Source organism: Oncorhynchus keta, chromosome 25 (genome assembly GCF_023373465.1).
Source record: "Oncorhynchus keta strain PuntledgeMale-10-30-2019 chromosome 25, Oket_V2, whole genome shotgun sequence".
NCBI lineage: Eukaryota > Metazoa > Chordata > Actinopteri > Salmoniformes > Salmonidae > Oncorhynchus > Oncorhynchus keta.
In genome coordinates this window covers 4147368-4171643 of record NC_068445.1, presented here as the reverse complement: position 1 = coordinate 4171643, position 24276 = coordinate 4147368, and the positions used below count along the sequence as shown (strand labels likewise).

The 24276-nt window shown below is 42.0% G+C and overlaps 1 protein-coding gene across 2 annotated transcripts; it reads right to left on the bottom strand.

Moving 5' to 3' along the window:
* Nucleotides 1–22156, bottom strand: fam81b (family with sequence similarity 81 member B). Of its 2 annotated transcripts, none has more exons than XM_052478525.1 (9): nucleotides 22106–22156; nucleotides 21756–21814; nucleotides 19345–19552; nucleotides 17935–18053; nucleotides 8559–8688; nucleotides 7395–7501; nucleotides 5021–5159; nucleotides 4741–4936; nucleotides 1–3796 (listed from the first exon to the last, which is right to left on the bottom strand). In XM_052478525.1, exons 2-9 carry the CDS (start codon nucleotides 21782–21784, stop codon nucleotides 3663–3665), a joined length of 1062 nt encoding a protein of 353 aa, XP_052334485.1. In that variant the 5' UTR covers nucleotides 21785–21814; nucleotides 22106–22156; the 3' UTR covers nucleotides 1–3662. The 2 variants fall into 2 exon arrangements, with proteins under 2 accessions (XP_052334485.1, XP_052334486.1); XM_052478526.1 differs by having other exon boundaries at nucleotides 5024–5159; nucleotides 22106–22149.
* Nucleotides 22157–24276: the final 2120 nt, after the last annotated feature.

Sequence of the window (24276 nt, the reverse complement as noted above, 5' to 3'; positions counted from 1 at the left end):
TTATTCTTCTCCATGATTACTTTTATTCAAGACAAAAATACATCCAGTACTCACATTTTTCAACAGGAAAAACAGACTTGTAGCTGACTGATTCTCAAGACCCAGCCAAACAAATGTAGAATAACATTCGATACACAAACTTATGCTACAGGCTACATAAAATAACCGGGTAGGGCTACCATGTAACAAACAAAATCATTTGCATATGCCAAAACTTGTTGCTTCAAAACAGGCTGAATTCAGTTCGGCATAAATGAGTAAAGCTTTGCCACAGACATTTTTTTGTTGGAATTAAATCAGGTCGGCCTACCCGTAGCTCAAAAGTTTGAGCCAATTTTGTTAATGTATTAATTGAATGTCAAGGTTGCGTGTACATGCGCTTTGAATTCATGGTGACTATAAATACGGTTGACTACGATGCACACCCTGAGCGTTCATCATGCCAATAGAGAAGGCCTGTATGATCAGACATTACATTTACCCATTTCTCGCAATGATTTATACCATTTAAAACGGAGTGGGTGGGAAATTCTGTTCCCGCCCTCACCGGGGTTAGAGGCGCTACAAGCAACTCTGGGAGAGCTAGGACCAGATAGCAGCCTGCCAGTTAAGACAGGATAACATTGACTTAATGTACAAGTTTGGATAACAGACAGGATAACATTGACTTAATGTAAAAGTTTGGATAACAGACAGGATAACATTGACTTAATGTAAAAGTTTGAATTTTCACTGGCATATGAAGACTAACCCCTCAAACGATGGGCTAATGACACAAGAGCTGTTTTTTACATGTAAGCATTCACTAATAGGAAACCAAGTCAGTTAGGAGACTCACGACTAGTATACACCCAGCAGAGTAATTCTAGCAACATCCTCATGTACCAACCCCAAACACTCAGTTCTACAACCCAGTAAACAAACATCAAGTTTTGATCAACTAGAACCCATTGCACATCATTTGATGCTAAAATACATTAGGATGCTACTAGCATTCATTGACCTACACTGAGCATATGTAGCTTGAGTCAAATGGTCATTTAAACACCTTGACCCCTTTGTCTAAACTGGTTAAAGTAAACTCAGCAAAAAAATAAATGTCCCACTGTCAACTGCGTTTATTTTCAGCAAATTTAACATGTGTAAATATTTGTATGAACATTACAAGATTCAACAACTGAGACATAAAATAAACAAGTTCCACAGACATGTAACTAACAGAAATGGAATAATGTGTCCCTGAACAAAGGGGGGTCAAAATCAAAAGTTAGTCAGTATCTGGTGTGGCCACCAGCTGCATTAAGTACTGCAGTGCATCTCCTCCTCATGGACTGCACCAGATTTGCCAGTTATTGCTGTGAGATGTACCCCACTCTTCCACCAAGGCACCTGCAAGTTCCCAGACATTTCTGGGGGGAATTGCCCTAGCCCTCACCCTCCGATCCAACAGGTCCCAGATGTGCTTAATGGGATTGAGATCCGGGTTCTATGCTGGCCATGCAGAACACTGAAATTCCTGTCTTGCAGGAAATCACGCACAGAACGAGCAGTATGGCTGGTAGCATTGTCATGCCGGAGGGTCATGTCAGGATGAGCCTGCAGGAAGGGTACCGCATACGGGAGGAGGATGTCTTCCCTGTAACGCACAGCGTTGAGATTGACTGCTCAGTCCGATGATGCTGTGACACCGCCCCAGACCAAAAAAGAGTTCAGATGAAGGAAATACTGAGCTAAAGGACTGTTTTGCTAGCAGACTGGACTCTTATGATGGCTGAGCACTTGATGGCTGAGCACTTGATGGCTTTTACCTTCACTCTGCGGTCCAACTCATCCCAAACCTTCTCACTTGGGTTGAGGTCGGGTGATTGAAGAGGCCAGGTCATCTGATACAGCACTCTATCACTCTCCTTCTTGGTCAAATAGCCCTTAAACAGCCTGGATGTGTATTTTTGGTCATTGTCCTGTTGAAAAACAAATGATAGTCCCACTAAGCACAAACCAGATGGGAAGTTATATCGCTGTATAATGCTGTGGATGTGTGTTCCTTGAATTCTAAATAAATCACTGACAGTATCTCCAGCAAAGCACCATCACACCTCCTCCTCCATGTTTCACGGAGGGAACCACACATGCGGAGAACATCCATTCACCTACTCTGCATTTAACAAAGACATTTGGACATTTCCACCAGTCTAATGCCCATTTTTCGTGTTTCTTGGCACAAGCAAGTCCCTGCTTATTATTGGTGTTTAGTTGTGGTTTCTCTGCAGCAAATCGACCATGAAGGTCTGATTCACGCAGTCTCCTCTGAACAGTTGATGTTGAGATGTGTCTGTTACTTGAACTCTGTGAAGCATTTATTTGGTCTGCAATCTGAGGTGCAGTTAACTCTAATGAACGTATCCTCTGCAGCAGAGTTAACTCTGGGTCTTCCTTTCCTGTGGTGGTGCTCATGAGAGCCAGTTTCATCATAGCGTTTGATGGTTTTTGCAACTGCACTTGAAGAAACATTCAAACTTCTTGAAATGTTCCGTATTGACGGACCTTCATGTCTTAAAGTAATGATGGACTGTTGTTTCTCTTTGCTTGTTTGAGCTGTTCTTGCCATAATATGGACTTGGTATTTTACCAAATAGAGCTTCTGTATACCACCCCTACCTTGTCACAACACAACTGATTGGCTCAATCTCATTAAGAAGGAAAGAAATTACACAAATTAGCCAGGCACACCTGTTAATTGTAATGCATTCCAGTTGACTACCTCGTGAAGCTGGTTGAGAGAATGTCAATAGTGTGTAAATAGTCAATCTAAAGAAAACCCTTAATTGAGTAGGTGTGTCCAAACTTTTGACTGGTACTGTATGTCATTGTTGTGTTATTTCTTTCACTCAGGTTCCCTTTATCTAATTAATATTAGGTTTTTGTTGAAGATCTGAGAATATTCAGTATTCAAAATATGCAAAAGTAGAGAACATTTGAAAAGGGGGCAAATACTTTTGCGCAGCACTGCTGTGTATCTTTTGCATTTCAGGATGTACAGTGGAAACCTGAACAAGTTGCATTTACAACTGGAGCAGGCTAGACATTTGTGCAGGCGATTTCCAGAGACAATTCGTAGACAACAATAGATTGTAGCAACTGGGCAACTGTAACAACTCGAAAGAGCAGACGTTTGGCTTCATCTCAACAGTCAAATGTTTTTTCCTTGACATAGGAGCTGGAAGTGAGATGCATTTTGCTGAAATATAGTGCTGTAATAATGTGAAATACTATACCCTTCAGCTCTTGACACAGTACCTGAACAATAAATTCTGCCATTTTGAGATGACAGGTGCATTTGGAATTAAATTCTCATGCTTGATTGTGTCAATATTACTAAGTTGTACTTTCATGATGAACTTTATTCATTTCAGATGAGATATAATAACATCAAGATTTTCTTCCGATGAACTATTTCTGGTATTAAATCAGTGATTTGAAAAGGTTTCAAAGTGAAAGCATCCCATAATAATCCCTGATGTGTTGCACACTTTACTATACCATGTGGATCCCAGTAATCATGGACTTCTGTGTCATTCACAATCATTGACAATTTTGAGTATGGAATTTCATTACTGGTCTGTTTCACCATGCAGTACCACACTCCTGTGTGACCTGTGGCGTCACACATCTCTCAGCTCCACCATCTTCCTGCGGATTTGTTTGATGTCCTTTTGCAGCTTCTCCTTGTCCAGCCGGGCTTTGGTGTCACCGATCTGCCTCAGCGAGCCTATGGCATCATGGATAGACTGGAACCCTGGCCGTCGGAGAGGTTGGGGATAAGGAGCGTCAGTCCCTACAACATGACTTACAGCCTGGCAGACTCTCCTATAGGCTCTGCCTTACTGCTGCTGCTGTGTGTTGAACATTAAGAACCTTGTCAATTATGCACTGTCCTCCCCTCTCTTTTCCCTTCCTTTCCTCTGAAGACAGAGTGAACGATTGAGGGGTCTGAAGCGCTAGCCTCGCAGCCTTATTAAAGCTGAGACTGAGGCGTGATTCATCCCTGCGTTTATTGCTAGTTTTATTTACTGAGCTGTCCATTCGCCTTTTTCACGAGGGTTTCAGAAGCCCTGCAGAGCGAAGGCCTTAGAGCCAACATCAGGCTGCCGTGCTTACGTCCACCCCATGACTTATTAACGGAGAGATAGGGACATAGATAACATCGCCTCAACTGCATGCTTGAAGGCTTGGTGGAAGGGCCTGTTACAGTGTCTTTTTATGTTGTTTTCATGTCACATCGAGTGGATCGATTTGACTAGACCCTGTTTATGGAAACCCCAATAAATAAATCAATATTTCACGTTTGACTTACCTGATGTCTCATGAAAGACGATGTTTGTCACTGCTGTAACTATGCTTCAGTGGTGTGCTCATTATCTATCTGCTCCAAAAGGCACCATTCTCAATTAGTTTCTGAGCTCAGGTGGCCTACTTAATCAGAACAGGCCCACACAACTGTGAGGTGTGTAAATGAACTTTGCCAAAGAAATACAAGCTGAGAGCTCATTGCTAATGTAGGCCATTGGATCTAGGTCTTTAATGCACCTGCCCAGTTGTCCTGTTTATCGTTCCTTCGCTGACCCCTATTGTGACAGTCATCCACACCGTATATAAGTTATACCGAATACCCAGAGTTTTTCCTGGTAAAGGTCTCCTGTCTCTGGTATTGACAGTGTTAGTGAGGGTGTGAGTAGCGACCTGACTGGTAGTCCTGTTTGATCAGCTGCAGCTCTTCCCGGAAGCTGGTCTCCAATGTGCTGATCCTACTGTGGAGTTTCCTCTTCGAGTGCTTCACCCTGTCTGCCTGGTGCTCCTGTTCCAGCTGAATCTCTGCTCTCTCCACACGGACTGACAGCAGCCTGACCTGCTCACTGAGCCTCCCATCCGCCTCCACCTGCACACACCCACACGCCTTACCATAGTCCAGCAGACAAACTGACACACACACTAACACACACACACACACATATATACATACTACCATTTTGTCCTGCAGTAGTGACCGTAGCACCTCACTGCTGTGTCTGTGTGTCTGTGCTGAACTGCTTAGCTGTTGCTCTGTCCACATCCTGAGTCTGTCTGTGTCCTCCCTCGCCTCCTTTACCACACCAGAGCTCCTGTAGGTGGAATATATATGTTATTGATGTTATATCCACATGCAACTGGGTACAGATTGTTGAGGATTGTGAACAATCATATACACCTCACAAGAGTCACCTCTGACAGTCTGGTTAAGGATGGTTTACTGAGAAATGGACCTAAACAGTTGCACAACTATCTCAATAGTGTATCTCAGATTTAGGGTGTGACTTCTTATTAACTGAGTATGTTTCTATAGCAGGCCCTGCAGTTGGATGGGAGGAGGAGGTACCCTAAACTATGTTCTCTTGGGTAGTTATGCCAGTGACCTTCTCAGCAACAGCACACTCTTTGTTTTGTTTGGTCTGCGAGCCAAGCACTTCACTCTGCTGCACTCAAATGCTGCCTCTCCATTAGATGTCCACAGCCAGGCTTTCTCCATTTGAGAGGAGAGACTCGAGACAGCCATCTGTCCACACTAATCGTAAATAGCAGAGGAAAGTCCCAAAAACAGTGCGGTGAAAGCTGCCACCTTGGATATGCTGAGTTAGCTTCCCACAAAGGCTTTCTGCAGGTTTTAGCACAATATACTCGATCACTCATCAATAATTGCCTCAAGGGTGTGACGTTATGTCTTAGCCCCTTAGCTTCTCAAATACAGCATGCCTCATTCCTCTCATCGAGTGTTTCCTCTTGACAGAGTTTCAGTGAGGCAGCATCTAGGGTGGGTGTTGGTGCTCTGTGGGTCGTGTACCTGCGTGTGGGTGCCGCGTGCATGTAGCAATGCACATGCCACAACCACCTGAGGACATCTCCTTTTAAACCATCTCGTTCCTGTGTTTGAGGAGTGCAAAATCCCCTTGCCACTTATTTTTCCCTGGATTGTTTGCTTTCATTTTAGTCTGGCGACTCTTTCCCACTCTTGCTCGTGCCATTTATTTTGTCCATTAACGTAATGACCAAAGGAGACGTTTGTGATGACCTGTCAAATGCACTTAGGTAATGGCTGAAATGAGTTCAATGAAATACATTGGCTTTTCCGTTGCATCTATAGGAGCACTGACGCTTGTTGGCGATTTAACACATCGTCTAGAGACATTTTCTACGCAATTGAAAAAAGTAATGATTTCATACAGTTGTAACGTTTACAAATGAGATGCGCTGGAATATGTATTCATTTATTCATGTATGTAACTACACCCAGTGTCTATATGTGCAATTCCACGGGCCAGCATCCTTGCGGAACGCTTTCGACACCTTGCAGAGTCCATACCCTGATGAATTGAGGCTGCCCTTACCAAAAGGGGGTACAACTCAATATTAGGAATGTGTTCCTAATGTTTTGTACACTCAGTGGATTTGAGCGCATTACAAGAAAAATAGATACATTATACAATAAATGTAATACCTGGAAAAAAATAATTAAAAAAAATATTTTAAAAACCTGAATTCCCACCAAAATGCCCGAACTTCATTCATTATTTGTCCTTGCCAGTAAAATGTTTTGTGCTGTACTGTAATTCAGCCATTTGATGGATTATAGTTTGGATTATCTTTATCCATTTTACAACTTGCATTCATTATAATAGTTATTTTTGACCTTTTACAACTTCAATGACTGTTGCTAGTGTGTGTGTGTGTGTGTGTGTGTGTGTGTGTGTGTGTGTGTGTGTGTGTGTGTGTGTGTGTGTGTGTGTGTGTGTGTGTGTGTGTGTGTGTGTGTGTGTGTGTGTGTGTGTGTGTGTGTGTGTGTGTGTGTGTGTGTCTGTATTTTTGTTTGTGTGTGGTTTGAAGGGGCAGGGTTGTGCAACATGATGTGCTTAAACAATTCATGACCTGTTCCTGGGGCCAGGCCATGATGGATTAGATACAGATGGATTACCTGCTTCGGTCAGATCTTAGTGTCTCCATTGTAAAAAATAAAAATGTAAAACTGGTGGCTTCAACATTGAATAATGATTTAGCCTCACCACTTATAATGGCAAAGGTAGTGCATTTCACAAGGAAAGGAGAGAGCTATCTCTTATATTGCCTATGAAAAATAAGCATGTAAGACCAAGCTTCCTTGATGTAGGGTCTTTGACCCAGTTCCTTCGTGGTGCTACTACATGATGTACTGTTATATTCAGTGGCATAGAATACAGCGTAGGTACTAGTATTCGTACCCCGTTCCCCCCATAAATAGTATGATTAAGTTGTCTCTCAACAGGCTTTTAAAGGTCAGTGTCTAAGTTGTGTGTTAAATGGGGTTACTGTAAGAGCACAAGACACACTTGGCCTCCAGGAGCTTGATTTGGCTGTGCAGGTCAGTCCAGCTGTTTCTCTGGCCGTGGGTCTGGTCCACCAGCAACACCTCCAGTCTGCTAACTGCCTGAGACAGCTACACACACACACACACACACACACACACACACACACACACACACACACACACACACACACACACACACACACACACACACACACACACACACACACACACACACACACACACACACACACACACACAAATACTTGATTTGAATCCACCAATCAAATGTACATTAAAAAAGGATCCAAACATCTAAAGGTCCTTGTATGCATGGACACTCCAGACAGACAGGAAGGCAGATAGACAGGCAAACAGACAGGCAGTGTAAACCTGGCCCCTGTGTGACATACACATGAAGAGTTTATTTCCAAAACGCTATATTCCATATTCGCTATATTCTGTGTTGATGTGTGTGAACAATATTACTGTTCTCAGATTTGTTGTTTAATAGATTTTAGATGTGTACATTTTTTTATTTATTTTTTATTTTATAAACGCTATACATCCATTGTTTAGCTGGACGTCTGCATTTCAAATGTAAATGTTTTACATACAGATCTCATATGACTGTATTGAATAATTATTATAATTGTTTTTTTTATATATTGATGTCACAAATGTATCATTTGTAGAAAAAAATATGTTATGTAGAAATGTGTTACCTTTGACTGTGTAAAACCCAGCAGTACTACTTATTTATCTGAGAGTGAGGCGGATATACTGTATAGCAACAACAAAAAACATATTTAAAATGAACACGACTTGATCAATGAACACGACTTGTGCAATTCACTGGCTAGATGCAATCATAACTGAGGCTGTTTTGGGGCTCTAAAGCCTTCATGTGTTTGTCAACCCCAGGCCACAATTCACTAATACTCTAATTAGAGAATTGTGGCCTGGAGTAATATCCTCTTTCACTCTTCCTCCAACACAAAAGTCCAGTCAGTTTTTGCTACAGTCGTCATCCCTACTATGTACTGTATGTATTCAGCGAGAGGCCATGTTGGTTCCTTCAGGAAAGGAAGCTAAAATGAAAGGGAGATTCCTTTATGCATCTTGTTGTGAAGTGCTTGGTCAAGTTGAGTCTGACCTAAAAGCAGTCCAGTTGTTCAGAACCCCTAACCTTGATGTCTATCTCTCTCAGTCGCTCTCCCAGACCTGACTTGACCTCTGACACCTCCTGTTGGAGCCTGGCGATCTCCTGTGCCCTGTCGCTCACATCACCTGACAGCTTGGCAATGCTGGCATCACACCTGAGAGTGAGACAGGGAAAGAGAGATGTCTTTACCATTACAGTACAACACACTCCCACCTGGCTTGACCATCTCTGGGAAGTTTGGGTGTCAAATGAAAGCGAAGAGTCTATATTTTTGAGAAATTAAGTTATTTATACAGTACAAGTCAAAAGTTTGGACACGCCTACTCATTCAAGGGTTTTCTTTATTTGTACTATTTTCTACATTGTATAATAATAGTGAAGACCTCAAAACTATGAAATAACACACATGGAGTCATGTAGAAACAAAAAAGCGTTAAACAAATCAAAATGTATTTGAGATTCTTCAAAGTAGCCACCCTTTGCCTTGATGGCAGCTTTTCACACTCTTGGCATTCTCTCAACCAGCTTCATGAGGTAGTCTCCTAGAATGCATTTCAATTGCTAAAAGTTCATTTGTGGAATTTCTTTCCTTCTTAATACATTTGAGCCAATCAGTTGGTTGTGACAAGTTACTGTAGGGGTGGTATACAGAAGATAGCCCTATTTGATAAACGACCAAGTCCATATTATGGCAAGAACAGCTCAAACAAGCAAAGAGAAACAACACTCCATCATTACTTTAAGACATGAAGGTCAGTTAATATGGAACATTTCAAGAACTTTGACGGTTTCTTCAAGTGCAGTCGCAAAAACCATCAAGCGCTATGATGAAACAGGCTCTCACGAGGACCGCCACAGGAAAGGAAGACCCAGAGTTACCTCTGCTGCAGAGGATAAGTTCATTAGAATGAACTGCACCTCAGATTGCAGCCCAAATAAATGCTTCACATAGTTCAAGTAACAGACACATCTGAACATCAACTGTTCAGAGGAGACTGCATGAATCAGGCCTTCATGGTTTTCTTCTGCAAAGAAACCACTATTTAAGGACACCAATACGAAGAAGAGACTTTCTTGAGCCAAGAAACACAAGCAATGTACATTAGACCGGTGGAAATATGGCCTTTGGTCTGATGAGTCATAATTTGAGATTTTTGGTTCCAACCACCGTGTCTTTGTGAGACGCAGAGTAAGTGAACGGATGTTCTCCGCATGTGTAGTTCCACCGTGAAGCATGGAAGAGGAGGTGTGATGTGTGGGGGTGCTTAGCTGGTGACACTGTCTGTGATTGATTTAGAATTCAAGACACACTTAACCAGCAAGTTAATAACCTGTTAATTCATATGCCTTGCGACAGTGATATATAGGCCTAAAGGCCGAGACAATAAGACAGTGGCAGAATAAATTCAACCACACCTTTGATTTATCACAAAACCAGATAGCAACCTCTGTCAAGTGAAGTCCACAAAGCATATTAGTAACATGCATGTATAGTAACAGACAGTTAGTTACATGACCTACAGTATGGTCAGGCAAATGAATGTTCCTGACATTTTTAGACCACTGAACAACTATTGATTTAGAACAACAAAGAGGTACCGCAAGTCACAAAATAAATATGAACTGCCTCCACTATTCCAGCAACATTTCAACATCAAATCACCTCTGCTTAGTCTAATAGAGTGACAACTGAAAGATACCAAACACAATTTAGTCCAATCAACGTAAGCTAAATATGATGTGGCTGTTTATGGTTCTGATTTCTGCATACGTGTGTGTGCATGCACGTTCCTGCAAATGTGTGTGTGTGTGTGTGTGTGTGTGTAGACAGGTGTGCTGGAGTAAGAGCAAATCCCCACTAGCTGCAACATGTTCCATAATCAGGACCTCTACAAATACTCAGCCCTGCCACTTCCACGCTGCCAGATCGTAACCTCTGCTCAGTCAGTCTACGTTTCGAGCCGGTTGTTACTATTCAGATCCTGTTGTGCCTGTTTCCCCGCCTGACACTGTTTTCCTCTCCGCTGCAGTTCTGCCCTCTCTGACTCTGGTCCCTGTCTCCTGTCCCACGTCTCGTCATCCTGCTACTCTGTCCTGGATTCCCCACTCTACTACTCCCTTGGATCCCCCCCGACCTGCTTACCCTGTCTCAACCACTCTCGCTCCAGCCTAATCCTCAGCACCTGGTTTCCAGCAACCCGACCGAGCTTCCCCTGACCTGCACTCAATCTTCCCCCTGTGTTCCAATAAATACCTTGGTTACTTCATCCCCGTCTCCTCATCTGAGTCTGCTCTTGGGTTCCCTTGTTCCACTCCGCATGACGGTTTGCTAGTTAACATTAGCCGTCGAGCTACATATTGAACTTCCATCCTCTCAGGCCAGGGGCACAACAATGTATGAATCAATGGTTGGATCAGAAATCAGAATCGCAGTTATAATCATTGGCCAGTACGGAGAATTAAGTAAAACCACAAGTCCAAATCCCTATCTTCATCCATGGCTAATTTAGGAAAGGGCCAATTTTAGATAGCTGGCTCGCAACCAGAGGACAACAACAAAACAAGATGCAACAATTCAAGTTTCTCTGTCAATGACGCATGCTCTCAATGGGATTTGATAGTAGTGACACCAAATCCAAGCAGGCTTCCCTTGACACTTTTTTTTTTGTGTGCCAGGACCAATCACAGTTGAGCTCGCTCAGTTTAGCTCAACACTGATTGGGCAAATTTGTATTATTTTTGTCAAGGAAGGTCAGATGCATGCTGGCTTCCCTTGTTTTAAAGGCGGACTGATCCAAGATGGCGGATTGAACACAGCAGTGTAGATCACCTCAAGATAAAAAAGTCAAATTCAATATCATTAAGTTAGACTCAATTTTAGCACTTCACAAACTGGTGGGTAATAACCTTCAATCTGGATAACAACACAAAACAAATCATAAGACTAGAGAAATGTATCAACAATATTACAAAAACAAGTAACACCCAAACATGGAGAGTAAAACAGGGGAACCGATCTCAAAACAAAAAATGTGAATCTTCTACAGACACCAGACACATTCATCTTTTCACCACCGGGAATGGTAAAGGTCGAAACCAATCTGTTAAAATCACCAAATGACAAACTGGGCATACTTGAATTAGTCAGTAAGGATATAAAAGAGTTGAAGTCAAGCTTCGAGATGAGAGACAAAAAAGCTTCGACATTGGAGAAAGATACAAACAAGCTAAAAGGGACAGTCAATAAGATTGAAACTGAAGTCAATGAAATTAAAAAGGAGAACATAGATTCTGAGAGAAGCCTTACTTGACATACAGACTAGATCCATGAGAGATAATCTGTTATTTACAGCGATCCAAGAGAACGAAGGAGAAGTTCCTGAATCTCTAGTTAGACATTTCCTCCTTACAGAGCTTCAGATCCCAACCAAAGATATCGACAAAACCCGCCTTGAACGTTTACACCGTTTCGTTCAGAGAGGGCAGGGTTATGAACGCCCAATCGTTGCCAAATTTGCTTTCATTAAAGATAAAATAATGGTTAAAAGCCAGAGTAAAAGACTTGCTGGCACGAAAATAGGAATGCTCAGTTCCCGAAAGAAATTGCAGAACGTTCTGTATGCAGTCTTCAAGGAAAATACATAGCTCTCGTAGTCGATGAACTGTATATTGATAACCAAATGTTCAGAGACACAAAGACTACTCCATGGCTATTCTAAAAACGACAATGTTCGCATAGAGGAGGCGAATAATGGAACACACAATACTATCCATGTTAGGGATTGTAATAGTGCAAAAAAAAAAATAGATAGAAAAGCAATCTTCAAATATAACTAATTGGAACACAAAAGTACTAATTCAACATGGTGTAGATAAACACAGCAGGCAGAAGGCACAGTATGTGGGTATGTGAGGACGTATTGTGATGGAAGGTGTTGTGTGTCTTTTGGTGCTTGGGAAAGTGTGGCGTTAAGTGAGTGAGAAAGAAAATGGTTTGTACATACAGTATGTATGTCTGCGAGCAGGGGTTGTGAGAGAGCTTTCAATTTTGTGCAGATGAGGGATATACATTTTATAATGAATTATGCATCTCATTTACTTATTTATTGTCCAATCATGGTGGAACTGCATTTTAAAATAAATTATAAATTTTATTTATTTATTTATGGTCCTATCTTGATGGGACGGTCAACAACCCTATACGCTAGACACCAACCTGAATGACTCAGACACTAAAGAGATGTCCTTATCTGTTTTTGGGCCTGCTGTAAGCTGCCTGTATGCAGCCAAAATGCAATCAGAGACCTTCTAGAGCAGCACTGCCCCCTCAAGATTCTAAGCCTGCCTGGCAGGGTTGGTCCTGCAAAGGCAGAGCCCCCAACCAGGCAGTGACAGTGCTGGCAACACTAGCTGTAGTAACCCCCATGGGGAGGGGGTCACACTGACATTCAGAGAGGGGGCATATTATTGTGGCCCTGGTGGCACAAAATCATCAAAGGTCTGACTGCATGGAGATGCTTGGGATAATGGTCACAACGGGGGACCATGTGTGGGTGTTTCAGGGGAAGTATATCTGACCTCCATCATCTAGGACGTCAATGGTTAATTAAATATCCCCATTTCTGCCAATTTTTGTTCAGTTTTGCAGGTCTTCTCATACAGCTGCATCTGTATATGCATTCGTAAATCAAGACCTTTCTTGAGTTGGGCTCTGGGATAGTGCAACTGTTGAGCATCTGAGTGTATGGTTGATTGTGGGGGAAAGGGGTTGAGTGTGTATGAGGGTGTGTGTATGAGGGTGTGTGTGTGTGTATGAGGGTGTGTGTATGAGGGTGTGTGTGTGTGTGTGTGTGTGTGTGTGTGTGTGTGTGTGTGTGTGTGTGTGTGTGTGTGTGTGTGTGTGTGTGTGTGTGTGTGTGTGTGTGTGTGTGTGTGTGTGTGTGTGTGTGTGTGCGCGTGTGTGTGTAGGTGTGTGTGTGAAGGTGTGTGTATGTATCCCACAACTTGCGAGGGAGTAAATGATGTTAGGGACAATACAGGATGAATCACAGTAATTGTTTGCTAAAAGAATAATTGCTGGCCAAAATTATAATGTTCGTAATGGCAATACTTTTAAGAGGTAACAATCATTTGCATAAACTGCCTACATTACATCAAATATTAATTGGTAATTATGGCAATTAAGATAAACAGGATTTTAAAAATATATATTTTTGAATAGCTATATATAATTCAAATCGAGGTGAGGGCGATGGATCTGCTTCTGTTCTGTGGGTGGTACTATGTGCACTTTTCAAAGGATGGGTCCCGATCTCTCCGGGCCCATGGGATCCAGGGGGTCAGGGGTGGTCTGCTGGCCATTGGGATGACAACCCAACTCGGGTTGAAGAGGGGTTTTAGCGGGTGGAATAGTGGGGAGCAATTGGAGGTTTACTTAGTAGCAATGCAAATATCATGGTACAGCTATATAGACACTCAATCATCATGTTACTTTTTAATGGTATATTTACAAACATACACTACCGGGGGTCACTTAGAAATGTCATTGTTTTCGATGAAAACAAAAATTAAATGAGTTGCAAAACGAATAGGAAATATAGTCAAGACAAGACAAGGTCATAAATCATTATTTTTAATTTAAATAATAATTGTTCCTTCAAACTTTGCTTTGTCAAATAATCCTCCATTTGCAGCAATTCCGGCCTTTCAGACCTTTGGCATGTCAATTTGTTGAGGTAATCTGAATATGCTTCCTGAAAAACCTCCCGCAAATTGGATTGGCTTGATAGGCACTTCTTACGTACCATACGGTCAAGCTTCTCCCACAACAGCTCTATAGGGTTGAGATCCCCGACTGGCCACTCCATTACAGACAGAAGACCAGCTGACTGATTCTTCCCTAAACAGTTATTGCATAGTTTGAGCTGTGTTTTGTGTCATTGTCCTGTTGTAGGAGGAAATTGGCTCCATTTAAGAGCCGTCCACAGGGTATTGCATGGCGTTACAAAATGGAGTGATAGCCTTCCTTCTTCAAGATCCCTTTTACCCTGTACAAATATGACAAAATCACTCCCAGACCATCACATTGCCTCCACCATACTTGACAGTTGGCGTCAAGCACTCCTCCAGCATCTTTTCATTTTTTCTGCATCTCAAGAATGTTCTTCTTTGTGATCAAAACACCACAAACTTCGATTTGTCTGTCCATAACACTTCCATAACACTTTTTCCCAGTCTTACTCTGTCCAGCGTCTGTGCTCTTTTGCCCATCTTAATCTTTTCTTTTTATTGGCCAGTCTGAGAAATTGCTTTTTCTTTGCAACTCTGCCTAGAAGGCCAGCAACCCGGAGTCGATTCTTCACTGTTGACGTTGAGACTGGTGTTTTGCGGGTACTATTTAATGAAGCTGCCAGTTGAGGACTTGTGACTCGTGTCTGTTTCTCAAACTAGACACTAAAATGTAAATGTACTCTTGCTCAGTTGTGCACCAGGGCCTCCCACTCCTCTTTCTATTCTGTTTTGAGCCCGTTTGCGCTGTTCTGTGAATGGAGTAGTACACGGCGTTGAACGAGATTTTCAGTTTCTTGGCAATTACTCGCATAGAATAACATTAATTTCTCAGAACAAAGGTTTTTGTTTGCTGATGCTGTTGCTTCTTTTATCAGAACATCCGTTTTCAGCTGTGCTAACACAATTGCAAAAGGGTTTTCTAATGATCAATTAGCCTTTTAAAATGATCAACTTGAATTAGCTAACACAACGTGCCATTGGAACACAGGAGTGATGGTTGCTGGCCAGACAGCATCAGATAGATGTCACTGTTTCCCTTGCTCGGATGCTTTCTCCTGTGTGATACATTCAGCGTCTTGCAAATCGGTGGAACATTATGAAACACAGAGAGACGATAGATCCATTTATTTATTTTTTACTTCATGGTCAATTATTTGGGGGAAGCCTAGCTTTGCTTGGCCTCCATGAATACATGCCACTGAAAGTCTATGTTTCAGTAAAGTAATAATAAGTTCAGTAAAGTTCAGTACAGTCCTGTGCTGTACTCTACAGTAGAGTAGAGTTTAGTACAGTAGAGCACACTATAGTTGAGTACAGTATAAGGTACTATATTGTATTGAACAATACTTTACTGTACTCCACTCTACTGAGCTGTACTTTGATGTCCAAACTTGTGAACTATAGACGTCTACGATTGGTTCAGATTTGGTCCGGTGCGGACCAACCAATTCTGGTATTTTGTGGGCGGAGTTCAGTAAAATAATAGCCAGTGTGTAGAATAATACTCAAATATGCGAATGCATATTTCATAATATGCATAATATGCATATTTCATGTTTTGAATACACATTTCAGAATGGATAACCCAAAGTGATTCACCATGCGACAGATAATAATCAACAACGCGGGGGACAACATCGAATTGTTCACATAAATCTTTATGTTCACAAGGCACCTTTTGAACACTGATGTAAAGCCAACTTAAACGGACTCACAGCAGCTCCTTTACAGTAGTGTCTGACTCAGTGGAGGCTCCTCAGAGGAGGAAGGGAGGGACCATCCATCCACCTCAGTGAATTTAATAAAAATAACAATTGTGAAACATAAAAAAGTTATCTTTTTTAGATAAAACTATACTAAATATATTCACGTCACCAAATAATTGATTTAATCACACTGTTTTGTCATGAAGGTCTACAGTAGCCTCAACAGCACTTTGTAGGGTAGCACCATGGTGTAGCCAAAGGACAGCTAGGACAGCTAGTTTCCGTTGTCCTCTGGGTACATTGACTACAATACAAAAGGAGCCTTGTGGTTACTTCCACAGTAAATATGACCATTTCCAGAGCATCCTCCAACCTATTAGACCTTTCAGCATCAACTGACATGCTGTCCACCCAATCAAAGGATCAGAGAATGAATCTAGTAAAAATGGGGATAAACATATCTGAATTTCTCCAATAGAAACTCTAGTTTGCAACTGTTAGACTAATGACTACAGATCCCGAGATCAGCTAGATACAGAACCCTAGATCAGCTAGATGCAGGCAAGAGTGTGCAGGGCGGTTTTGAATATGTCAATGTCTGTCACCTTGATTTCTCAAATTTCTCTTGACCTGTACACCTACGTTGTAAACGTTCATTCATAGGCTAGGTTATAGCAACCTCATGATGGGTACAGGAAGAATTTGAGTATCACGTAGTAGCCTAAACCTATCAATGTTACATTGACTGGGGTGAATGTATTATGACTGACAGTCATCCAATATGCCGTAATAGAAATAGAAGGCTATGCTCATTAAAAGAATTATCGTTCTCTTCATGTTAAACGGCACCGACCACCACTGGTCTGACTGCACTGTATAGCTCTATGGTTTTTTAATTGATCTGGTCCAGTGGTTCCCTACTTTTTTTTTTACAGTTACTGTACTACCAACTGAATTTTGCTCTGTCTGGAGTACATCTGAAGTACCCCCTTGTGTACATTTTACCAGTAGGCCTATAGTTGCAAGGTCGAATCCCCGAGCTGACAAGGTACAAATCTGTCGTTCTGTTCTGTCATTGAAAACAATGATTTGTTCTTTAACTGACCTGCCTAGTTAAATAAACGTACCACTGGTCAATGCCTTTGATCAACACAAACAGAGCTTCGGCTAAATGTGTCATCACCTACTGTAGCTTCCCCTTTGCTTTGTTACAAAGCACAATGTGGAGAGCAACAATGTCTCATGATACCTTTTACTGGTACTCTACACTTAGTTTTACTTGTTTACAAGAACAGCAGACAACCTGATTATTAATGAGTTGCCCAAAAGCGGTAAATCGTTCAAGTTGGAGAGCTTTAGTCAACCTTGGTAGACGCTAAATCAACACAGCACTGAGCAGCCACTTCTCTCCCTCCCTTGACTGTCCTCCCCAACCTCCATGCATGACGCCATCTATATTCTAGACTGGGCTAACCTGCTGTGACCCACACACGCATCCTCATTTCCTATCAGAGAGATTCATCTGACCAGCCTGGAACTCATATATTCCTCCTGATTACAAATCTATATTCACACCTCTCTGTTTGGTTTGCCAGATTTTAATAATAATATAAAGATATGCAATTCCAGATGATCAATCAAATATGATGAAGGGAGATGCTTCATAGCATTTTTTTCTACTTGGACGAGTATCAAATACACAAACACACTCAACACATGCACGCACGGACACACACACACACACACTTCTAAGGATGGGAGCAATATCATTTCCATAATGCAAATTGTAAAGTTCTGCTTTGCCAGGTATGGAAATTAAACAGACTTCCATGCAACCCATCATAACACTAATGAGTGTTAGTGGTTGTGTGAGAGACAGTGACTCAGTTATAGTAAATGCATACCTGGCCACCCTGCCCCTGAGGTCACCAAAACCAGCCAGGTTTTTGTGATCCAGACTCTGCATAGCAAAAGAGGTCCCAGAGGTGACACTGTCCCGCTGGGCTATCTGACTCCTCAGAACCTGCGGGGAGAACAGATCGAGGCACCGTCAGGTGGTATCGGCCTGTTGCTAGAGATCATCATCGCTCACGCACTACTCTCCTCTTGCATGGACAATCACTCGCAGAACCATTCAAATGAGTTGAGCTCCACTCACCCTATATCACACGACTGTGCCCTGGCAGATAAACCAAAGGAATATTGAGCTCCTGTGCGACAGGTGTATTAACGTTATCACGCCTCGTTTTCCATGTAGAGGAGTAAAATCCTGGCTCTGCCTATGGCTTCTCTCGCTCTCTCACACCGGCTAATTACCTCATAATTGATCGTTTTCATTTCAGATGCAGTAACCGTGAATATGGAGAACATTTTGTCAAAATAAATACCCACATGTTGCCATGTCCCCTTGTGTTTGTGAGGTCATTATTGCTGTGGAGGAAAATATGACTCCAGACACGGATCTATTTGATCTATCTATTTCATGCGCCACTGTTATTACGCAATCCCTCTTTTAAGTGGCCCTGTTGGCAACCGTTCCAGAACTCGTTGAGGTTTATTGGATGTCGTTAAAATTTCTGCTTACTTATGAGGAATACGCCATGAGCCTGAATGAGATTCAGTGAGGCTTTGCTCAGTGCAGCATAATCAAATCAGCCTGATCTGGCAGAGAGAGAACGAGAGAGACTCACACAGAGACACTCACAGATGTAGGATCTTAATTTGAGCCAGTTTTCTACAGCAGTAAAACAATCCTGCAGCAACAGGACATTTGAATTATTATGAATATTATAATTATTGGACATTTTTGTAGGGTTGATACATTTTTACCTCAGGGCAAATCAAGTTTGTGGAAAGTGGAAATGACAAACTTTAGAAGCCTTTTTTTAAAACACAAATACACCTATATATTTGCATTCCCAGCAACAAAGGGTGATCAAATGAAGATCCTACGTCTGTAACACTCTCTCGTCACTCTGACCTCGCGCTCCTATACTCACCGCTCTCAGGTTTTCTACACTACCGTATGTATTAAAACTCCTTCCATTGTTTATTTATTTTCTGTTATGCTCTTGTGTCTTGTGCATTTAGATTTTCATTGAACTTGTCGACACAGTACAGCAATACCACACATACAAGTTATGGTCATGATTATGATGAACATGATTACATGAACCAGTTTTGTAGTTCTCTATGTGCTGTATACTGGCTGTTACCATGTCAACTGAAAACAGAACACATGTATATATGTCCTGTATGTGTGCTACATGATGACAACAATGGAGAGAGACACGTGATGCTATACAGGCCACCACCTGTATGTCAGTGCTGAGCTGTTTGACGATGTGTGTGATGGTGTGGATGTGGCTCTCCAGCAGCCTGCGAGAGGAGGTCTCTGACTGGACAGAGCCCTGGGTGAAGTGCAGACTGGCCACCACCTCCTCCTTGATCCTGAACGCCTGCTCAAGCAGCACGCTCATCGTACGCTCCTGATTGGTCAGACGGCCTTCTATGACATCAGACCTTGGGGAAAAGGAGGAAGATTTAGATTCCTCTGGTAGCTCTTGATGTGCATGCTGCCGTTTTGGTTTGGATTTGACATAGTATTGTGCTACGACCAGTTATGTGTCTTACTAATGTGATTCATCTGTGTCCGATGAAGCTACAGATGTAGGATCTCCATTTTGTCACTGTTTTGCTGCTGAGAATTTTCCTGCACAGCAGTAAATGCAAACGTGTGGTAGATTGGAGATGAAAAAGGCTTTTGAAGTTTATAATTTCCACTTCAACATTTCAGACTTGATTTTCCTTAACAAAACACTTATCAACCCCTACCGAAGATATCCACAGATATCCACAGATATAATCCACATAATAATTCACATTTCCTGTTGTTGCAGGATTAGTTTCCTGCTGTAGCAACCTGGCTCAAGTTAAGATCCTACATCTGTAAACTGTAAGGCTGCTTGCTTTCTTCAAACAATGAGATTACCCTGTAGCATTGCATGGAGATATGTATAAAAACAGATCTGACTTGGTTGACATTGCACCTAGGCAGAGAAAATCAAGGCAAATTCAGTCTACCCTCCAAGAGGATTAGAAACACCTCTGTCAAATCTGAAACATTGTCAATCTCTGTGTATCCATGGGAAAGCTGCATGGCACTGGGTTTGTTACCGTATCCTCGGGCCTTTCACAAATCATATTTCCCATTGACTAGGTCTCTGTGGGTTTTCTGACGCACTCTGGTGGAAACCCAATGTCTCCACTGCACTGATTGAATGAGGGTTACTAATGAAAGGAAATGTGAGAGACTTTTTGAAGGTCAGTTTTGAAACACTTTCGGGAAAAGTATTCAGACCCCATCCTGTTTTACACATTTTGTTACGTTACAGCCTTATTAAAAAATGTATTAGATCGTCCCCCCCCCCCATCAATCTACACACAATACCCCATAATGACAAAGCAAAATATTAAGTATTACATAAGTATTCAAAACTTTGTTGAAGCACCTTTGTTCGATCGGTTTCAAGTCCGGGCCCTGGCTGGACCACTCAAGGACATTCAGAGACTTGTCCAGAAGCTACTGCTGTGTTGTCTTGGCTGTGTGCTTAGCGTCGTTGTCCTGTTGGAAAGTGAACCTTCGGCTCAGTCTGAGGTCCTGAGCCCTCTGGATCCGGATTTCATCAAGGATCTCTCTATACTTTGCTCCGTTCATCTTTCCCTCAATCCTAACTAGTCTCCCAGTCCCTGCCACTGAAAACATCCCCACACATGATTCTGCCACCACCATGCTTCACCATAGGGGTGGTGCCAGGTTTCCTCCAGACGTGACGCTTGGCATTCATGCCAAAGAGTTTAATCTTGGTTTCATCAGACCAGATCATCTTGTTTTTCATGGTCTGAGAGTCCTTTAGGTGCCTTTTGGCAAACTCCAAGCGGGATGTCATGTGCCTTTTACAGAGGATTGGCTTCCGTTTGGCCACTCTACAATAAAGGCCTGATTGGGGTGAGTGCTGCAGAGATGGTTGTACTTCTGGAAAGTTCTCCCATCTCTACAGAGGAACTATGGAGCTTTGTCAGACTGACCATCGGGTTCTTGGTCACCTCCCTGACCAAGGCCCTTCTCCCCCGATTGCTCGGTTTGGCCGGGTTGCCGGCTCTAAGAAGAGTCTTGGTGGTTCCAAACTTCTTCCATTTAAGAATGATGGAGGCCACTGTGTTCTTGGGGATGTTCAATGCTGCAGAAATGTTTTGGTACCCTTCCCCAGATCTGTGCCTCAACACAATCCTGTCCCTGAACTCTTCGGCCAATTCCTTCCACCTCATGGCTCGGTTTTTGCTCTGACATACACTGTCAGCTGTGGGACTTATATAGACAGGTGTGTGCCTTTCCAAATCATGCCTAATCAATTGAATTTACCACAGGTGGACTCCAATCAAGGATGATCAATGGAAACACAATGCACATGGAAACACAATGCTCAATTTTGAGTCTCATTGCAAAGGGTCTGAATACGGATGTAAATGTGTTATTTCTGTTTTTACATTTGCAAACATTTCTAAAACCCTGTTTTCGGGTTTGTCATTATGGGGTATTGTGCGTAGATTGATGAGGATTTTTGTTGCATTAATCATAAAAAAACAAGGCTGTAATGTCATAACAAAATGTGGAGAAAGGGAAGGGGTCTGAATACTTCACGAATGCGCTGTAGGTATAACTCACTTGTCATAAGGCTGGTACGGCTGTGACATGATTCCTCTTCATAACAGTTTTCTGTTTCCCTGAAAAGAAGATAGAACATTTTGTTAAACATGCAAAACAGCTTTCAACTTGACAGATTACACGAATTCCCATTCGCTGATACAGTAAATGGAAATTGGGTCACGGGAGGTTGCTCTTCAATTCAAACACAAAGATACAAGTCATGTTATTTCCATTAGCCTTATCTCAACTCCCTTACGTAACACCGTACTTATTAGCCAGTCTGAGAAGTCCATTGTCCTCTGTAGTATATCATTTTATTATGTTTTGCTCATCAAGTAAACTAACAAAAGAAAATGCAGGATACTTACAAACCAATGTCTGGTCTACAGTGTGTTGTGCATAATGTGTTTGTGTTGTTCACTTGGTTACTGCAGTAAAGCTGAATGGGGTGTGCCAGTGTGGTCTTGGCAACGTGATAATGAGGGATTGATGTTGTGTTTGTGCTGAGCTCAGCAAGCAAAGCATCTTTACTTCCTCCATTACTTTAGTGGCTAAAGTATCGTAATTTTGGCCAAAGAGTGTGATAATTTCCAGTGTTTGTGTCGTGGTAATACTGTCGTGGTAATACTGTCGTGGTAATACAATACTTTTTCAACGTGGATTTTCATTGAGGCTGGATTGTTCCGGAGTGTTTATTTCACAGCAATTCAATTTGGATATGTATTCCGTCTGTTTGATTAGTTTCCATGTCTGTTGGCGCTCAACTATGGCAATCTCCTTCACTGAAAAGTGCTGCTCTAGCAGAGCCTCATTAACATCTGTAAAAAGCCAATTACACATTTACAAACCTGTGCTTAAAATGTCCCTTTCCCAGACCAAATGTTAATATCTACTCAGAATAAATACTTTTAATTGCCCCGGTTGAAATGCTAGTGATTACATTAAGTGATTCAATTGGAACATTCTTATTTGAAGATAACTTTCTTCTGCCCATATAATTATCTCATGGAGAAAGGGATTAGATTAGCATACGAACCCGTCCCTAAACCCAGTCAAACTCCTCTGGGCCATGGCAGAATGGTCTAGTGGGAGATGGTTTCAACACCAGTACATGCAACACTCCGCAGTGCAGATTTAAAAGCTGACCTCGTGTCTCTTTCTCTTGCCCTCCAATCGATCCCGTGCTGATTAAAGTAAGACGACTAGCGCTGTGATTGATTTAGCCTATCCTCCAAATTAATACGTCTAAGAGCTTCTCTTAATCCAAGAGATTTTTTTATTGGGCTGTACTTTTTTTTTTCTCAACATTCTCTTGAATTTATTTACCCCTTTCCAAGTCAAAATTACTGTGTTGAAAAAATATCTACCTTCCTGAGTGATTTTTTCCCCCCTTCTCATTTCCCCTATAAATATATGTATGTTACCAGGGTGGAGGTACTGTACATCTATTCAGTGAATTACAGTAGCCATGTAATATGGAACTGACCTTATTTGTCTGTTTGAATGAATTGCTTGTGAGCTCTGATTGGTTGCAGTTGTGACCATGAAGAATGCACCTCCGCCTGTTTCCTTAAAGATGGTGGTTCATTTTCCAGAGGGAAACACAGGGACTGAGCTGCTATCGTCTCCAAGTCTCTGCACTGTCCATAGTCTGAGAAACAACATTTACATGTGACTTGTAGTTGTTCATTTAGACGTGGAGTTTGGATTAAGTACTTGGGGTGTGTTTGACTTTCAGGTGTCATGAGTTGTTTCATGAATGGATTGTGAAAGGGGTGGATAGGTAGAGTGCTTTAGCAGTTTATCAGATCATCTTATAGGGATCATGACCTACAGAAATGTACATCCTGGTCCTTGGCCTGTCAGACGGCACCATATACAATATTCATGCTCACAATCCCCATTTTAATGCCATCATCTAGGTGTAATGGCAATGGTTGTGTGTGCCTCAGCTAGGCCTAAGCTTGTCTCCTTTAATATTATTTTTTTGAATATGAATATCATACAGTGGACGTCTATGCATTTATCGCTCAAATCTCCGACAGCTGAACCATGAGATGGACAACTATTGTTTTAGGAAAGTAAAAACCAATAAAACAATAAACTATAACGTTTTTAATAGGCACATCGAAACACATTTGGGGTAATTTGTTATACCCAGTTTTTAATGACACGTAATTATGGATCATGGATCAATATGGCTTGTTTGTTGATGGCGCTGGCAGCGCCCAGTAGGAGGTTTCTTTCTCTCTCTCTTTCTCTCGGATCTGAACAGGTCTCTCCGATCCAAACCAGCATGGGTCCGTTTTCCACTGTCCTTTGGGTCTGACTGTCCTCGGGTCCATTCTGAACGGGTCTCCATTAAAAAAAATCTATTTATGCATATCGGGTCAAGTGGAAAAGCCGCAGATCCAACTTTTTGGACCCGTGAAGACTTCTAGTCCTGAGTCCTGCTTCCTCTCCTTACATCAGACAATCCCACAGGATTACACTGTCAGCGTCTCTTTTTACCTTAGTTCGGTGCGTGTGTGTGAACGCT

What these genes read in the sequence shown, in the direction of transcription:
- fam81b (XM_052478525.1), bottom strand. Translation starts at nt 21,784, where the DNA reads ATGTCACAGCCGTACCAGCCTTATGACAA. An exon ending in CCGTACCAGCCTTATGACAA is followed by an intron (nt 19,553 to 21,755) that starts GTGAGTTATACC and finishes CTTTTCCCCAAG; the next exon opens with GTCTGATGTCATAGAAGGCC. An exon ending in TGAGAGAGATAGACATCAAG is followed by an intron (nt 7,502 to 8,558) that starts GTTAGGGGTTCT and finishes GTGTGTGTGTAG; the next exon opens with CTGTCTCAGGCAGTTAGCAG.